At 44.7% G+C, this 14,809-nt stretch overlaps 1 protein-coding gene across 4 annotated transcripts in view; it reads right to left on the bottom strand.

Annotated features, from left to right (window-relative positions):
• Nucleotides 1–14,809, bottom strand: part of PFKP (phosphofructokinase, platelet) — a 332,348-nt gene that overhangs the window by 210,854 nt on the left and 106,685 nt on the right. For all 4 annotated transcript variants that reach the window (XM_086941516.1, XM_086941517.1, XM_086941518.1 and 1 more), the window contains exons 6-8: nt 5,830–5,874; nt 5,608–5,716; nt 4,613–4,708 (exon numbers count right to left, since the gene is read on the bottom strand). In XM_086941516.1, coding sequence (XP_086797642.1) covers nt 4,613–4,708; nt 5,608–5,716; nt 5,830–5,874 — 250 coding nt within the window. The remainder of the gene's footprint in view (nt 1–4,612; nt 4,709–5,607; nt 5,717–5,829; nt 5,875–14,809) is intronic.

Here is a 14,809-nt window from a genome sequence, read left to right as displayed (position 1 = left end):
TTTTGCTGCTGCATTCCTGCATCTAAGCTTCCAGACCAATTGGACTGACATGGCAATCAGATGACACTAACATTTGTTCTGGATAGTTGGAAGCATGATCCATCCTGGCAGTGCCTTCATCCAGGATATGCCTTTTGTGGGGAACAAATGGTATTTTCACTATTGATAAAATGAGAGCAGCAATCCTCTTAGTTGTTGCCCTAGAGGGCAAATTTAAGCTAGAGGGAAGTCTAACAAATATATCTTTTTCGCCATACTGTCCCGCTGACCTCAAACAAATCATATATGAAAGGCCATGCTCCCCCAATGCCTGGATCTCTAAGAATACCATTGGTTAAATATGTTCTGTTAGTTAGAGGTGCCAATGGTTGTCAGATTATTTACCTGTTAACTCTCAGACAAAATGGTGCTATGGTGCCTAAAGAATTCACTTATAGGCCACCTGCCAGTGAAATAGTGTGAGCGAGTGAATAAGTGAGCTGCAAGTGATACTTAAAGCACATCATTGCAACATGCACGCACTATATGGCATATTTATATCTCCTCTATCACTGCCCTATTAGAAACACTCACTATCTTCTTGGAGTGTTAGCCATGGTATATCAATCATGCAGAAGGAAATATTCAAAGGTGAATCAATATGAGACACACTTAGTAATCACAGAGCTGGAGCAAAAATAAAGGTAAGTAATTACTGATGAGTTCCCATTGATCTTTATTTGCAGAACACTGCCCCTGAGGAAGGAACCAGCGTTCCGAAATGCATTGGGCCAGAGATTAAATATGGTTCAGTAGCAATTATGGAATCAACGTAGAAATTTGAAAATGTTCATGTATTGAAATAAGAAGTGGTATTTGTCAAAAAGTTGGAAAGTTATCATATGTGATGAAATAACATATAAATGATTTATGAACATGTTTATGAATAAGTAAGGAATTTGTGTAATGAAAAAATGAGTAAACACTGATATGCAACATATCAATAGAGTGGTATTATGATTATGTTTGAAAATAATTAATGTTTATAAAATTGTGAACATTTAGTTCAATAGGCACAGTGCACACTAGAGCAGGTCTATCCTGTTCATGGTTTGAAGAGTTCCCATTGATACCCATGCTCTTCTTGACTTCGGGCTCATAGCTATGCACCACCTGCATCATCAGCATGCTGGCACGTGCCTACCAAGTGGCGAACATGGGTTTTTTAAACCGTGGCTGAATTTGTGAAACATGTGTCCGATTATCCCACATAACCTCCTGGTCTAGAGTCACCAATGGTTGTATGACTGTACAACGCAGTTAAGTGCTTTTACCAAGCATTTTTTACCACAAATATGTTTTTACAACGTATGCCATTTCCACGCATTGTTTTTATATTTAAAAACAATGTATTTGTGGGGCGAGATCCCCCACCCCCAACTTACCGTAAAGGCATGAGTTGTAAAGTCATGCATGGGGTAAACATATGTGCACTGAAAAATGTGTGGTAAAGGCACAACGAGGTAAAAACCTTTTTGTAAAGGCGGTTTCCTGTCACCAATGAGTGTATTTATCTTAATGCTATGAGCAAATGTGGGCAGAGTCTTACTCATCCTTCTTGACTCCCAATTCCACTGGCTGCTAGGAGACCACAACTTAAACGTTCCTCCAGAAGTTATCATCAGCCTGATGCAAGCCCTCAGTTCGAAGTCAAACATTTAGTGGTTTCTCTCCATCATAGGTAGATGGATGTCTTCTTAACATCCGTTAAGAATTCATCTCATTCATCATAAAGCTATGGTTCATGCACTTCAAATTACTTAAAGAATCTTTTTTTAAAGTCGCCTTGTTCACCACCTGGTAAATTACAGTTCATAATACCACAATACACGCTGTTATTTAACGTATTTAAGTAAAATGGGCTGGCCCACGATTGCAACAAGAGTAATATAAAAATAATAATAATAATAAGACCATTTCTTAAGCGCCTGGTTACACCTATGACGGTGTGTCCCCGCGCTGAAAAACTACTGCTCCCGGATGAGGCTAAAACCAAGTCACCCTAAAGTTCTAGAAAGTGTCATAATGTTATTTACTTGGGAAAGAGGTGAGTTTTTAGATTTTGTCTGAATCTTGTTTCGGAGGGCTCCATCCGAAGGTTCAAGGGGAGGTTATTCCAATGCTTGCTAGCCAAGAAACTAAAGGAACTACCTCCCATTCTGGACCTGTGAACGCGGGGGAGTTTAAATAACATCACTCCAGCGGATCTGAGATTTCGAATAGGGCGATGAATGATAAGGAGTCTTTGCGGGTAGTTTGGGCCTTTTCCCTGAGCAATGCGATGAGCCATACATAGTGCCTTAAATTTGATCCGCTCCACAATAGGGAGCCAATGAAGTTTACGCAATGCCGTTGTGCCGGATGCCCTGCGTGGGAGGTTCAGTACCAAGCGGGCAGCGGCATTTTGGACACACTGAAGTTGTTGGATGCTTTTTTTGCTCAGGCCAAGGAGAAGGGCGTTGCCATGATCCAGATGCGGCGTAACTAAAGCATGGATAAGTTTCTTTCTAGCACCAAAGGGGAGCAGGTCGAGAACTTTACGGAGAGTTTTTAATATTCCCAAGCATTTTCCAGTGATTTTGCTAATTTGTTGCTTGAAGGAAAACTCCGCATCAATCATGATTCCCAAGTTTCTTACAACCTCTGCTGAGCGGGGGATTGGCCCTAGTTCCGTCGGCCACCAGTCCTTCGACCAGGTGGAGAGAGACTTACCGACCACTAGCAGCTCAGTTTTATCGCCATTTAGGCGAAGGCAATTGATGTTCATCCACCGAGCCACTGCCCGCATGAAATTGGAAAAATGTATGGCTTCCTCAGGCTGGTTATTGACAAGTTGAATTATTAATTGGGTATCGTCAGCGTATGTGACGATATCCACACCATAGGCTTCCACAATATGTGCCAAAGGCTCCATATATATATTAAACAGCGTGGGGCTCAAACTAGAGCCTTGGGGAACCCCATGCCTCAACTTGCGAGGAGATGACTTATAAGGAGGGCAGTGTACCTGAAAACTCCTGTTTTTCAGAAAGGATCTTATCCATTCCAGGGCTGGGCCCTCAATTCCCATGTCTGAGAGGCACGACAGCAGCGTTGAGTGCAGCACGGTGTCAAATGCTGCACTGAGGTCTAATAACACCAACGCTGCTGTCTGCCCTCCATCAGCAAGTTGTCTCAAGCGTTCTGTGGAAAAGAGGACCGCAGATTCCGTTGAGTATCCTGCTCTGAACCCTGACTGGGTTGAGTGGAGGCAGGAGTTCTCTTCGATGAATTGCATAAGTTGCTTATTCACAACCTTCTCCACAACTTTCCCACAAAAGGGGAGGAGGGATATCGGTCGGAGGTTTTGCAGTTGAGAGATATGAATATTCGCTTTCTTTTTCAGGGGAATAACCTGCGCGGTTTTCCAAGCCTCCAGCACATGGCACTCCTGAAAAGAGAGAGCGATAAGTTGTTCAATCTGCTCGATCATGCCATCAAGAACCCCCATACATCGGTTAGGGGAGATTACATCCAGAGGGGATCCAGAATGTATTCCTCTCATAATAGGAAGCAGGTCAGATCTCTTAGGGACTGAGAAGCTTGTCAACTGGGGCTTGGTATCGGGAACATTTCTCACTATTGAGTGATGGTCATGTGGGCTGTCTGTGAAAGTAGCGTGTATTAAGTCTACTTTTTTCACAAAAAAATCCGCAATCTCATCACATAGCTCATTAGAGTATGTGTCTTGAGCCTCAAGTCTAGTGGGAACCGTAAGCTCTTTATATATTGAAAAAAGTTCCTTAGTAGGATTTTTTGCAGTTTCAATACGTTCTTTAAAATACACACCTTTAGCTGCTCTAATAAGTTTATGATAGATTTTTAATTCCTTTTTATATTTTGATTTGTCATCTGGATCATAGTTTTTTCTCCATCCTCGTTCAATGTTTTTACATTTGGCCTTAGCTTCCTTAAGTTCTTTGGAGAACCATGGAGCCGTTTGAGTCTTTCTGACAGGGGGTTTAAATGTCCATGGTGCTACTGTGTCCAGAGCCCTGGACATCCATTTTTCATATTCTTCCCATGCCTTAAGCAGGGTGTCATTGGAGGGAGGAGGTTCTCTACCAAGGGCAGATTTAAACTTTTCCTCTGAAAAATTCTTCCAGTCTCTTCGTTTCCCGGGTTTAGAATTGGGCACATTAGAATTAATCCCGCTGCATTCCTGTAGAACATTTTTCACCTCAAAGGGGATGACAAAATGATCGGACCATGTGATCTGCAGCGGCGTATCCATTTTAATATCTTCCCAGTTAGCAAACACAGGGTCCAAAAGATGGCCGAGTTGGTGTGATGGAGATAGTGATTGCAGTGTTAGTGACAATGAATTCAAAGCCTCTACCACGGCCATTGCCTCTCTGCAATTAAAATCTTCAAAAATTTACGCCCAAGATTTCCGTGGAAAGAGAAAGCAGGATTCTGTAACATATTGTCATTTATGTTTATTGAAGTTTAAAATACAGAATCAAACACAGAAAGCTGGCGCAAGGGTGTGAAATTAAAGCACACACTAATTAACAAGGAAGTTGGTACTCACATCCTTAACAATTTCTGATGTTATCGGTTTGTTGTTGGAATCGATGGCACCTTCTGACACAATAATGATGTTCAGTCTTTTTCTCCTTGCACGATTCTTCGATAATACAATTAGGCCATTCAGGATAAAAAGAAAATAGTTAGAAACATCTTTTTGTTAAATATGGATAGTGATAATTTTCGAGGTAAAATAGCATAACAAGGCATGACAGTTGCTTTTAGGTATTACACACGGAAACTAGCTGCAGTAGAGTTATATATATATATACATCTTAGGTTACTGTTGTATTTAATAATTGGTATCCCGCAAACATTTGCTGGCACTAATGAGTCCCATGATTTTTTAGAAGGAATGTTGCATTACATCATCAGCATAAATCAACAGAAATATAACCTGCTTAGCAATTATACAGCACAGCTGTGCACTACCAGAAACCAAAGAGAACGTGTCATTACCCTGAATATCTTTAGAGCATGATCTCAGCAATTCATCTACTGAGTTGTTCAATAGTTGGTTAAAAAAGTGTAGGTCAATATTTTCTCACTTGTACCATCTGAGCAATTGACTGGAACTTTGTAAAGGACATGCAACATTGCGTTAATCTTATTTATTTGTTTATGTGTACCTCTCCATAACATTGGTCAACGGTTCCCCTACTACATCCAATATATATATTATGGAGACATTGCTCCATCAGAAAGTTAAGGAGAAATTATTACAAGGCCAAAACAGATCAGTATGTATAAAAGTACCCAGTGTTCTTTGTTCGTTGTATATCATCACTTATTTTTAAATCTCTTTTTATCTGACTGTTTTCCTTATCTAGTTTTAAATGATAACAAGGAGATGGATTTCCATACAGCAGATAGCTCTTAAAGGAAAGAACACATTATACATATGTGGATACCAGTATATGTGGATACTTATAATTGCTTATTAAGATTACTAGTTCAACCTGCATCAACACTGATTTAAATATTTAGTTAATTATTTACCTCAGAAAGTTTAGAGCACATCAAATCCTCCCATCCTTCTTGGGGAGGACTTTCAGGAATAAATACCCAATCCGCACCGCAGGCCAAGGCACTCACAAGAGCTAGGTACCTGTGCAAGACAATAGGCATATCACTCCAAGCAAGGAACTAAGCTTAGCAATTTTGTCATTATAATTATGAATACACTTAATCACAAAGTTAATGAAAACTGAAAGTACATACCCACAGTGTCTTCCCATGACCTCCAAGACAAAGGTTCTCTGGTGGCTACAAAGACAAATGAGATCATACTTATTACAACAGAACACAAAATGACCGCATATTGATCCATATAAAAAATATTAGACCTATGAGTAATGATCATCTCTAAATTGCTACTAAACTTGTTTTGTTGATAAGGCATCCCGTTATAGCATTTTTTAATATGAAAATAGCATCCGTTCTACTATACGTGCCACATACAGCATGATACATTTAATACATTTATATACAATTATATTTAAGTGCTTGGTACTCTTAGTATTTACTTTCTTGGTGGTTAGTTGCATTTTCTCATTTTAACCTCAATTAGTTTCTAGCTAAATTATACCAATTACATTTTACGTTTTTTTGCACAATTAGTGCTGAAAATGTTACCGGGTGCCTCTGCTCAACACTCTGTTCCTCTCTGGGTAGGTTTATGTTCTACAAATACCAACATGTATCTACATACATACAAAGAAAAGAAAAAACCTGCATTAGCTCTTACCCGGCACTCTACCCTAGACCTTCCCATAAAAAACGTATCTTTTCTGGACCATGCTCCTTGTTCAGCACCCATTTTCTTGAGTTCAGTTTGTGCTCTACAAGTACCAGTACACACACCCATACATACCCAGAGTTGCAATTTTTTAAAAATGTGTTGGCCTTGGCCCTTTTTGGCAGGTTCACTCCTGAACTTTTTGCCTTAATCTCTGACATGGTGGTAGTGATTTTAGGCCTCTGGGCACTTTAGCACTGTGGCCCGGTTTAAAGTGCGTACATGCACAGTGTGTGTGGTGAGATTGGCCTGCCCTCCCATAGGAATGCATGGGGGATATGTGTGTCCATGGTAATTCCTGGTACGAGAGGAGTGCAGGAGCGAGTTTAGTATGTATGAACTCGTGAGGATAAATGCTGCGCAATGGTGTGTGCAGATTTATGGTGACTGGTGGAGTAATGCCACTTTTAGAAGTTGGAATTTCTGTGTACTGTGTGTCTGCCTGCCTGATGTGAATTGCCTGTCTGGCTTGTGATTGGCAGGAGCTGAGAGGTGTGAGTGGCTCCAGGAGCCAGGGTGAGTCAGCCCAGTGGTGAATAGAGAGAACTGCATCTAGATGGCAGGGAGGAGTTGCACCTGGGACCTGGATAGGGCTTTGCCTTCCCTCCATAATGCTGGCCCCGCCCCCTGTGGTGCGTCTAATCACTGAGCCCCCACCTGACAAAGGGGAGAGGAGCTGGGCAAAACAAAGTGCTCCAAGTTCCGCCCAAACCAGTTCTGACTGGTATCCTCAAGCCCTGTGCTGTGACACAAAGGGAAATGTAGAATAAATATAGGAGCTGTGACCCCATGATGTTGTTCTGTTCCTGATCCTGACCAAGGGGGGCTTGCTGCTGCTGGGGCCCAGGAGGAACCGCCTTGGGGGCTGCCTCCCTGCTGGAAGGCCCTGTGTGCTGGCCCCTGGGCCCAGCTATGCCCCTGAAACCTCTCATGGACTTTTCCTAAAAGGGCCTCCAGGACCTTTGCTGAATCTTTTTGCGCCTTGTGAGCGCTTTATTTTCTATTTCTGGAAAGCCCCTTTATTTTGAGGAAGGAGACCCTGTGTATTGCCCTTGCAATGCTGAGCTACAGTTGCCGTGTGGGAATCCCGACGTAGAGATTCCCCCCACTTTTGCTAATTTCGTAGCGGGTGCCCACCCCTCATCATGGCCGCATTGGATTGATTCTATTTCCCAGAGGGTTCCCACCCCACTTATTTACCGTCACGGCGGGTGCCCACCCCGCCGGTATCTTTTTGCAAAGCGGGAGCCCACCCCGCGCCTCACCACCATGGCCGGAGGCCGGAAAGGAAGTCAGGCATCGCAATGCCTGGAGAGGGGGGGACTTCCCCCTCAGGAAAGGAAGTCCCGCCCGCCGGAAACACGAGAGGGAGAGAGTGCTGCCCGGAGCATTGAAGGCTCCATGTCAAAGTCCCAGGTCCCAGCAGGGGGCCCGGGTGAAGAGGAGTGGTGAAGGGAAGATGGCGCCTGCCTGTGCGGGGCTCCAGTGAGTGAGGGAGAGCCCTGCGGGTGCCAGCAGCAAGAGGACAGAGGTGCTCTCCACCACCTGCAGCAAAGTCAGGAGGTGGTGTCAGAGTGTCCCAACAAGAGGAGAACCCGAGCGGCGCCAGGAGCTACGGTGAGATCGCCTGTCCCGGTGAGTGCTCAGTTGGTGAGTGGCCCAAGCTGGCAGTGGGCTGCTCCACCGTTGGGGGATTTACAAAAGGGGGTGGTGATGAACAGAGTGTCTGAATTGAGCAGACCACTCTTACCCAGTCCAAAGATCAGGGCTTGATCCATCACCGTTATTTATCTCACTGCCCCATCCCAGCTCAGAACCTGGCTATATGCAAATCAGTCTGTCCCTGGCCCAGTGCATCATGGGAACAGGGCAGACTAAACTACCAAGCCAATTCTTTACCAGAAAGGAGACAAGCTACCGGGGACCGGTTTCTGGCATTTCAGCCTCTTCGGCCCGGCTTGCTTGAATCCTGATGGAGCAGTGAGAAAGGGACTCATGTCTGAGTATACCCTGCCACACCTATAGTGGCCAAAATCGATTTACAAAAGGGGGTGGTGATGAACAGAGTGTCTGAATTGAGCAGACCACTCTTACCCAGTCCAAAGATCAGGGCTTGATCCATCACCGTTATTTATCTCACTGCCCCATCCCAGCTCAGAACCTGGCTATATGCAAATCAGTCTGTCCCTGGCCCAGTGCATCATGGGAACAGGGCAGACTAAACTACCAAGCAATTCTTTACCAGAAAGGAGACAAGCTACCGGGGACCGGTTTCTGGCATTTCAGCCTCTTCGGCCCGGCTTGCTTGAATCCTGCCCTGTTCCCATCATGCACTGGGACAGGAACAGACTAATTTGCATACAGCCAGGTTCTGAAACTGGGATGGTGCAGTGAGCTAAAAAACGGTGTTGGATCTAGCCCTGATCTCTTGACTGGGTGAGAGCTTTCTGCTTAATTCAGAGACTCTGTCCCTCACCACCCCTTGTTGTAAATATTTTTGTCCACCCTAAGCGTGGAAGGGTATTCTCAGATGTGAGACCCTTGCTCATTGCACCATCAGGATTCAAGCAAACCGGGCCGAAGACGGCTGTAATGCCAGAAACCGGTCCCCGGGAGCTTGTTTCCTTCCCAGTGTAAGAATTGGCTTTTGTAGTTTGGTTTGCCCTGTTCCCATCATGCACTGGGACAGGAACAGACTAATTTGCATACAGCCAGGTTCTGAAACTGGGATGGTGCAGTGAGCTAAAAAACGGTGTTGGATCTAGCCCTGATCTCTTGACTGGGTGAGAGCTTTCTGCTTAATTCAGAGACTCTGTCCCTCACCACCCCTTGTTGTAAATATTTTTGTCCACCCTAAGCGTGGAAGGGTATTCTCAGATGTGAGACCCTTGCTCATTGCACCATCAGGATTCAAGCAAACCGGGCCGAAGACGGCTGTAATGCCAGAAACCGGTCCCCGGGAGCTTGTTTCCTTCCCAGTGTAAGAATTGGCTTTTGTAGTTTGGTTTGCCCTGTTCCCATCATGCACTGGGACAGGAACAGACTAATTTGCATACAGCCAGGTTCTGAAACTGGGATGGTGCAGTGAGCTAAAAAACGGTGTTGGATCTAGCCCTGATCTCTTGACTGGGTGAGAGCTTTCTGCTTAATTCAGAGACTCTGTCCCTCACCACCCCTTGTTGTAAATATTTTTGTCCACCCTAAGCGTGGAAGGGTATTCTCAGATGTGAGACCCTTGCTCATTGCACCATCAGGATTCAAGCAAACCGGGCCGAAGACGGCTGTAATGCCAGAAACCGGTCCCCGGGAGCTTGTTTCCTTCCCAGTGTAAGAATTGGCTTTTGTAGTTTGGTTTGCCCTGTTCCCATCATGCACTGGGACAGGAACAGACTAATTTGCATACAGCCAGGTTCTGAAACTGGGATTGTGCAGTGAGCTAAAAAACGGTGTTGGATCTAGCCCTGATCTCTTGACTGGGTGAGAGCTTTCTGCTTAATTCAGAGACTCTGTCCCTCACCACCCCTTGTTGTAAATATTTTTGTCCACCCTAAGCGTGGAAGGGTATTCTCAGATGTGAGACCCTTGCTCATTGCACCATCAGGATTCAAGCAAACCGGGCCGAAGACGGCTGTAATGCCAGAAACCAGTCCCCGGGAGCTTGTTTCCTTCCCAGTGTAAGAATTGGCTTTTGTAGTTTGGTTTGCCCTGTTCCCATCATGCACTGGGACAGGAACAGACTAATTTGCATACAGCCAGGTTCTGAAACTGGGATGGTGCAGTGAGCTAAAAAACGGTGTTGGATATAGCCCTGACCTCTTGACTGGGTGAGAGCTTTCTGCTTAATTCAGAGACTCTGTCCCTCACCACCCCTTGTTGTAAATATTTTTGTCCACCCTAAGCGTGGAAGGGTATTCTCAGATGTGAGACCCTTGCTCATTGCACCATCAGGATTCAAGCAAACCGGGCCGAAGACGGCTGTAATGCCAGAAACCGGTCCCCGGGAGCTTGTTTCCTTCCCAGTGTAAGAATTGGCTTTTGTAGTTTGGTTTGCCCTGTTCCCATCATGCACTGGGACAGGAACAGACTAATTTGCATACAGCCAGGTTCTGAAACTGGGATGGTGCAGTGAGCTAAAAAACGGTGTTGGATCTAGCCCTGATCTCTTGACTGGGTGAGAGCTTTCTGCTTAATTCAGAGACTCTGTCCCTCACCACCCCTTGTTGTAAATATTTTTGTCCACCCTAAGCGTGGAAGGGTATTCTCAGATGTGAGACCCTTGCTCATTGCACCATCAGGATTCAAGCAAACCGGGCCGAAGACGGCTGTAATGCCAGAAACCGGTCCCCGGGAGCTTGTTTCCTTCCCAGTGTAAGAATTGGCTTTTGTAGTTTGGTTTGCCCTGTTCCCATCATGCACTGGGACAGGAACAGACTAATTTGCATACAGCCAGGTTCTGAAACTGGGATGGTGCAGTGAGCTAAAAAACGGTGTTGGATCTAGCCCTGATCTCTTGACTGGGTGAGAGCTTTCTGCTTAATTCAGAGACTCTGTCCCTCACCACCCCTTGTTGTAAATATTTTTGTCCACCCTAAGCGTGGAAGGGTATTCTCAGATGTGAGACCCTTGCTCATTGCACCATCAGGATTCAAGCAAACCGGGCCGAAGACGGCTGTAATGCCAGAAACCGGTCCCCGGGAGCTTGTTTCCTTCCCAGTGTAAGAATTGGCTTTTGTAGTTTGGTTTGCCCTGTTCCCATCATGCACTGGGACAGGAACAGACTAATTTGCATACAGCCAGGTTCTGAAACTGGGATGGTGCAGTGAGCTAAAAAACGGTGTTGGATCTAGCCCTGATCTCTTGACTGGGTGAGAGCTTTCTGCTTAATTCAGAGACTCTGTCCCTCACCACCCCTTGTTGTAAATATTTTTGTCCACCCTAAGCGTGGAAGGGTATTCTCAGATGTGAGACCCTTGCTCATTGCACCATCAGGATTCAAGCAAACCGGGCCGAAGACGGCTGTAATGCCAGAAACCGGTCCCCGGGAGCTTGTTTCCTTCCCAGTGTAAGAATTGGCTTTTGTAGTTTGGTTTGCCCTGTTCCCATCATGCACTGGGACAGGAACAGACTAATTTGCATACAGCCAGGTTCTGAAACTGGGATGGTGCAGTGAGCTAAAAAACGGTGTTGGATCTAGCCCTGATCTCTTGACTGGGTGAGAGCTTTCTGCTTAATTCAGAGACTCTGTCCCTCACCACCCCTTGTTGTAAATATTTTTGTCCACCCTAAGCGTGGAAGGGTATTCTCAGATGTGAGACCCTTGCTCATTGCACCATCAGGATTCAAGCAAACCGGGCCGAAGACGGCTGTAATGCCAGAAACCGGTCCCCGGGAGCTTGTTTCCTTCCCAGTGTAAGAATTGGCTTTTGTAGTTTGGTTTGCCCTGTTCCCATCATGCACTGGGACAGGAACAGACTAATTTGCATACAGCCAGGTTCTGAAACTGGGATGGTGCAGTGAGCTAAAAAACGGTGTTGGATCTAGCCCTGATCTCTTGACTGGGTGAGAGCTTTCTGCTTAATTCAGAGACTCTGTCCCTCACCACCCCTTGTTGTAAATATTTTTGTCCACCCTAAGCGTGGAAGGGTATTCTCAGATGTGAGACCCTTGCTCATTGCACCATCAGGATTCAAGCAAACCGGGCCGAAGACGGCTGTAATGCCAGAAACCGGTCCCCGGGAGCTTGTTTCCTTCCCAGTGTAAGAATTGGCTTTTGTAGTTTGGTTTGCCCTGTTCCCATCATGCACTGGGACAGGAACAGACTAATTTGCATACAGCCAGGTTCTGAAACTGGGATGGTGCAGTGAGCTAAAAAACGGTGTTGGATCTAGCCCTGATCTCTTGACTGGGTGAGAGCTTTCTGCTTAATTCAGAGACTCTGTCCCTCACCACCCCTTGTTGTAAATATTTTTGTCCACCGTTGGGGGAGCAGTTTCTTTGTGGGGGCATGTTTTGTTTAAGAGCCAGCGTGCTCCAACCTGGGGCTTATCTTTCTTCAAGAGCCTGCATGGCTCCCACGAGAGGGCACGTATTTGTGTGTAGGGCTAGAGAGCCCTCATGTGCCCGTACTTGAAGTTTTGGCCATCCCGGATGCCCCGTCTGACAGTGGGCAGCTGCAACGTTGTCCCTTTCGTTTTAGGGGGTCCGAGAGGGGCTCATGCGTCTCAGTGGTGCAAGAAGTACCCATCCTTATTTTCCCAGCTGTGCCGCACCAGTGCGGGCAGTTGCACCGTTTTGCGCATATTTGTCAGAGGGCACAATGAGTGCCAGGCCTTTGCTTGACTCACAGCTGCCCAGCAAGTAGTTGGCAGATGCATCGATTAGGCCACAGTGCTTTGGGGGCATGTCTTTTTAAGTTAGGAGTGGCATGCACTCCTTTGCCCCATACATTCATAGCTGCCCAGCCATTAGTGGCCAGCTGCTACGTTTAGGTTTGCGCAGTGCACACCCTTGACTTTCCGCTGCCTTGGTAGCGTGCCCTGACTTTTGGAACATAGGGCATTTGAGCCCCCTTTTTGAGATGGCCAGTTGGCCAGGAGGACTGTGAGGTAAATAGGGTGCCAGGCCCTAATGTGTGTAATACCTCTACTATGGTATTTTTAAGAGCTAAATGTCAGTTATGTGGTGCTAGGAAATGTGATTCATGTAGTATGATTTACGCACCCTGTTTTGATACCTCTAAATGTAGTTTTATGATTATTAGGTTGTTTTGCCTATTATGGTTTATGCTATTGAGATTATGTTCCACTGAGATTATTTCCTAATGTGAGTTATACTTAGGAGGTTAGGGTCTAATGCATTTAGACTTATGAGAGGATTGCATAATGTGGTTATGTTGATGAGGTTGGCGCAGAATGTGATTTGCTCCTAAATGTGATACTGTGCATAATGTAGTTTATGTTACAGGCTGATGCTAAGTACAGTGATTACCAGTGGTTACTGGTTGTACATTTATGATATGTTTTACTTTTACTAAGTTCACTCTGTGATGGTTCTGACAGTGGTCCAGTGGGCCCTGTCAGGTGTATATAATCCCTTGTAGATATAACCCTGGTACCATATTATACATGGTACCAGGTGGCACCATGTATAATATGTGTTTACTATTCTAATGTGTTATGAGAATACCAAGGCTATTTTTGATATAACCTTGTGTGGAGTTCCTTTTGAAGTGTGCCTGGGATGTTGTTGCTGTGTGTGTGCGCAAATGCTTTACACATTGCCTCCGGGATAAGCCTGACTGCTCGTGCCAAGCTACCAAGGGGATGAGCAGGGGTTATCTTTGGCATGTAACTCCCTTGCCCTGACTACAGTGGTGGTCTCTGTCTGGCTTTGACGCAAGCCTTAGCCAACCAGAGACCCTATTTCTAACAAAATGCAATAAAGAATATAAAATATAGTGAAAATATGCCTTTACAGTAAAATATGTGAAAAACAATGTGTATTCTGCTTAGAAAAATCGACTTAGAAAAAACTTCTTTTCAAATCCATATCTTTTGAACTTTACAAGACATATGGGTAATTTAATGTCACAGCTTGCACCACTCTAGAGTTCCATGTATGGGTGCTGGTTAGGTCTTTTGGGAGTGACCTCTATGCCCAGTAAATATGATGCAATTATCAATTATTTTGATGTTCCCGGTACACCTGTACTCATTAAAAAAACAAATATTAGAACTGATTTCCGTCTTGATTTGCTTTTATTGTTGCTTTAATATGACAACAGTTGGAACTTGTTTCAACCAAAGAAATGGCCTTTTATCAAGGATGCATTCTAGAGGCAAATACTACTCAGATAGATGATTACAAACAGATGCATTACAATTTATGACTAAATGGAGACAAATATATTGATTGGCCTTGTTAAATTTTTCATGTCATTTCCTTGGAGGATAAATGTTAACTGAATTGTCATTGCCTGCAATTATGAAGCAATGATGAAAGCAAACCAAGATGGAAACTGATTGGGGTTGGTTCACAAATTTCATTTTCTAGTATATTTAGTACAATAGTACTACTAAAGTACAACAAAATGCTATTCACATAACGACATGAAGAAGTCTATGCCTCTGCCTCTCCTCTCTTTTAAGTGAAGAGAACTTCAACCCGACTGTAGAGATCTCCTAACAAGTAAGTATATGTTTTAGGAGTAAATGTGGGAGGGATGGGGAGAGGCTGTAAAATGGGGAATTCTTACTAGTAATGATTGTTAATTAAGGGAGGAGTAAGGAAGGGTTAAGGTAGGGGAAGGAGCAGTTAAGGGATGGACATGGACCCACTCACAAACGAGTAGGCGCATCACTACTCACAAACTGCACTTCTATAAATACTACAGCCAAAAGGGAC

This window comes from Lissotriton vulgaris, chromosome 10 (genome assembly GCF_964263255.1).
Source record: "Lissotriton vulgaris chromosome 10, aLisVul1.2, whole genome shotgun sequence".
Lineage (NCBI taxonomy): Eukaryota > Metazoa > Chordata > Amphibia > Caudata > Salamandridae > Lissotriton > Lissotriton vulgaris.
The sequence above is the reverse complement of the archived record's forward strand: the minus strand, read 5'-3'. Positions and strand labels throughout refer to the sequence as shown.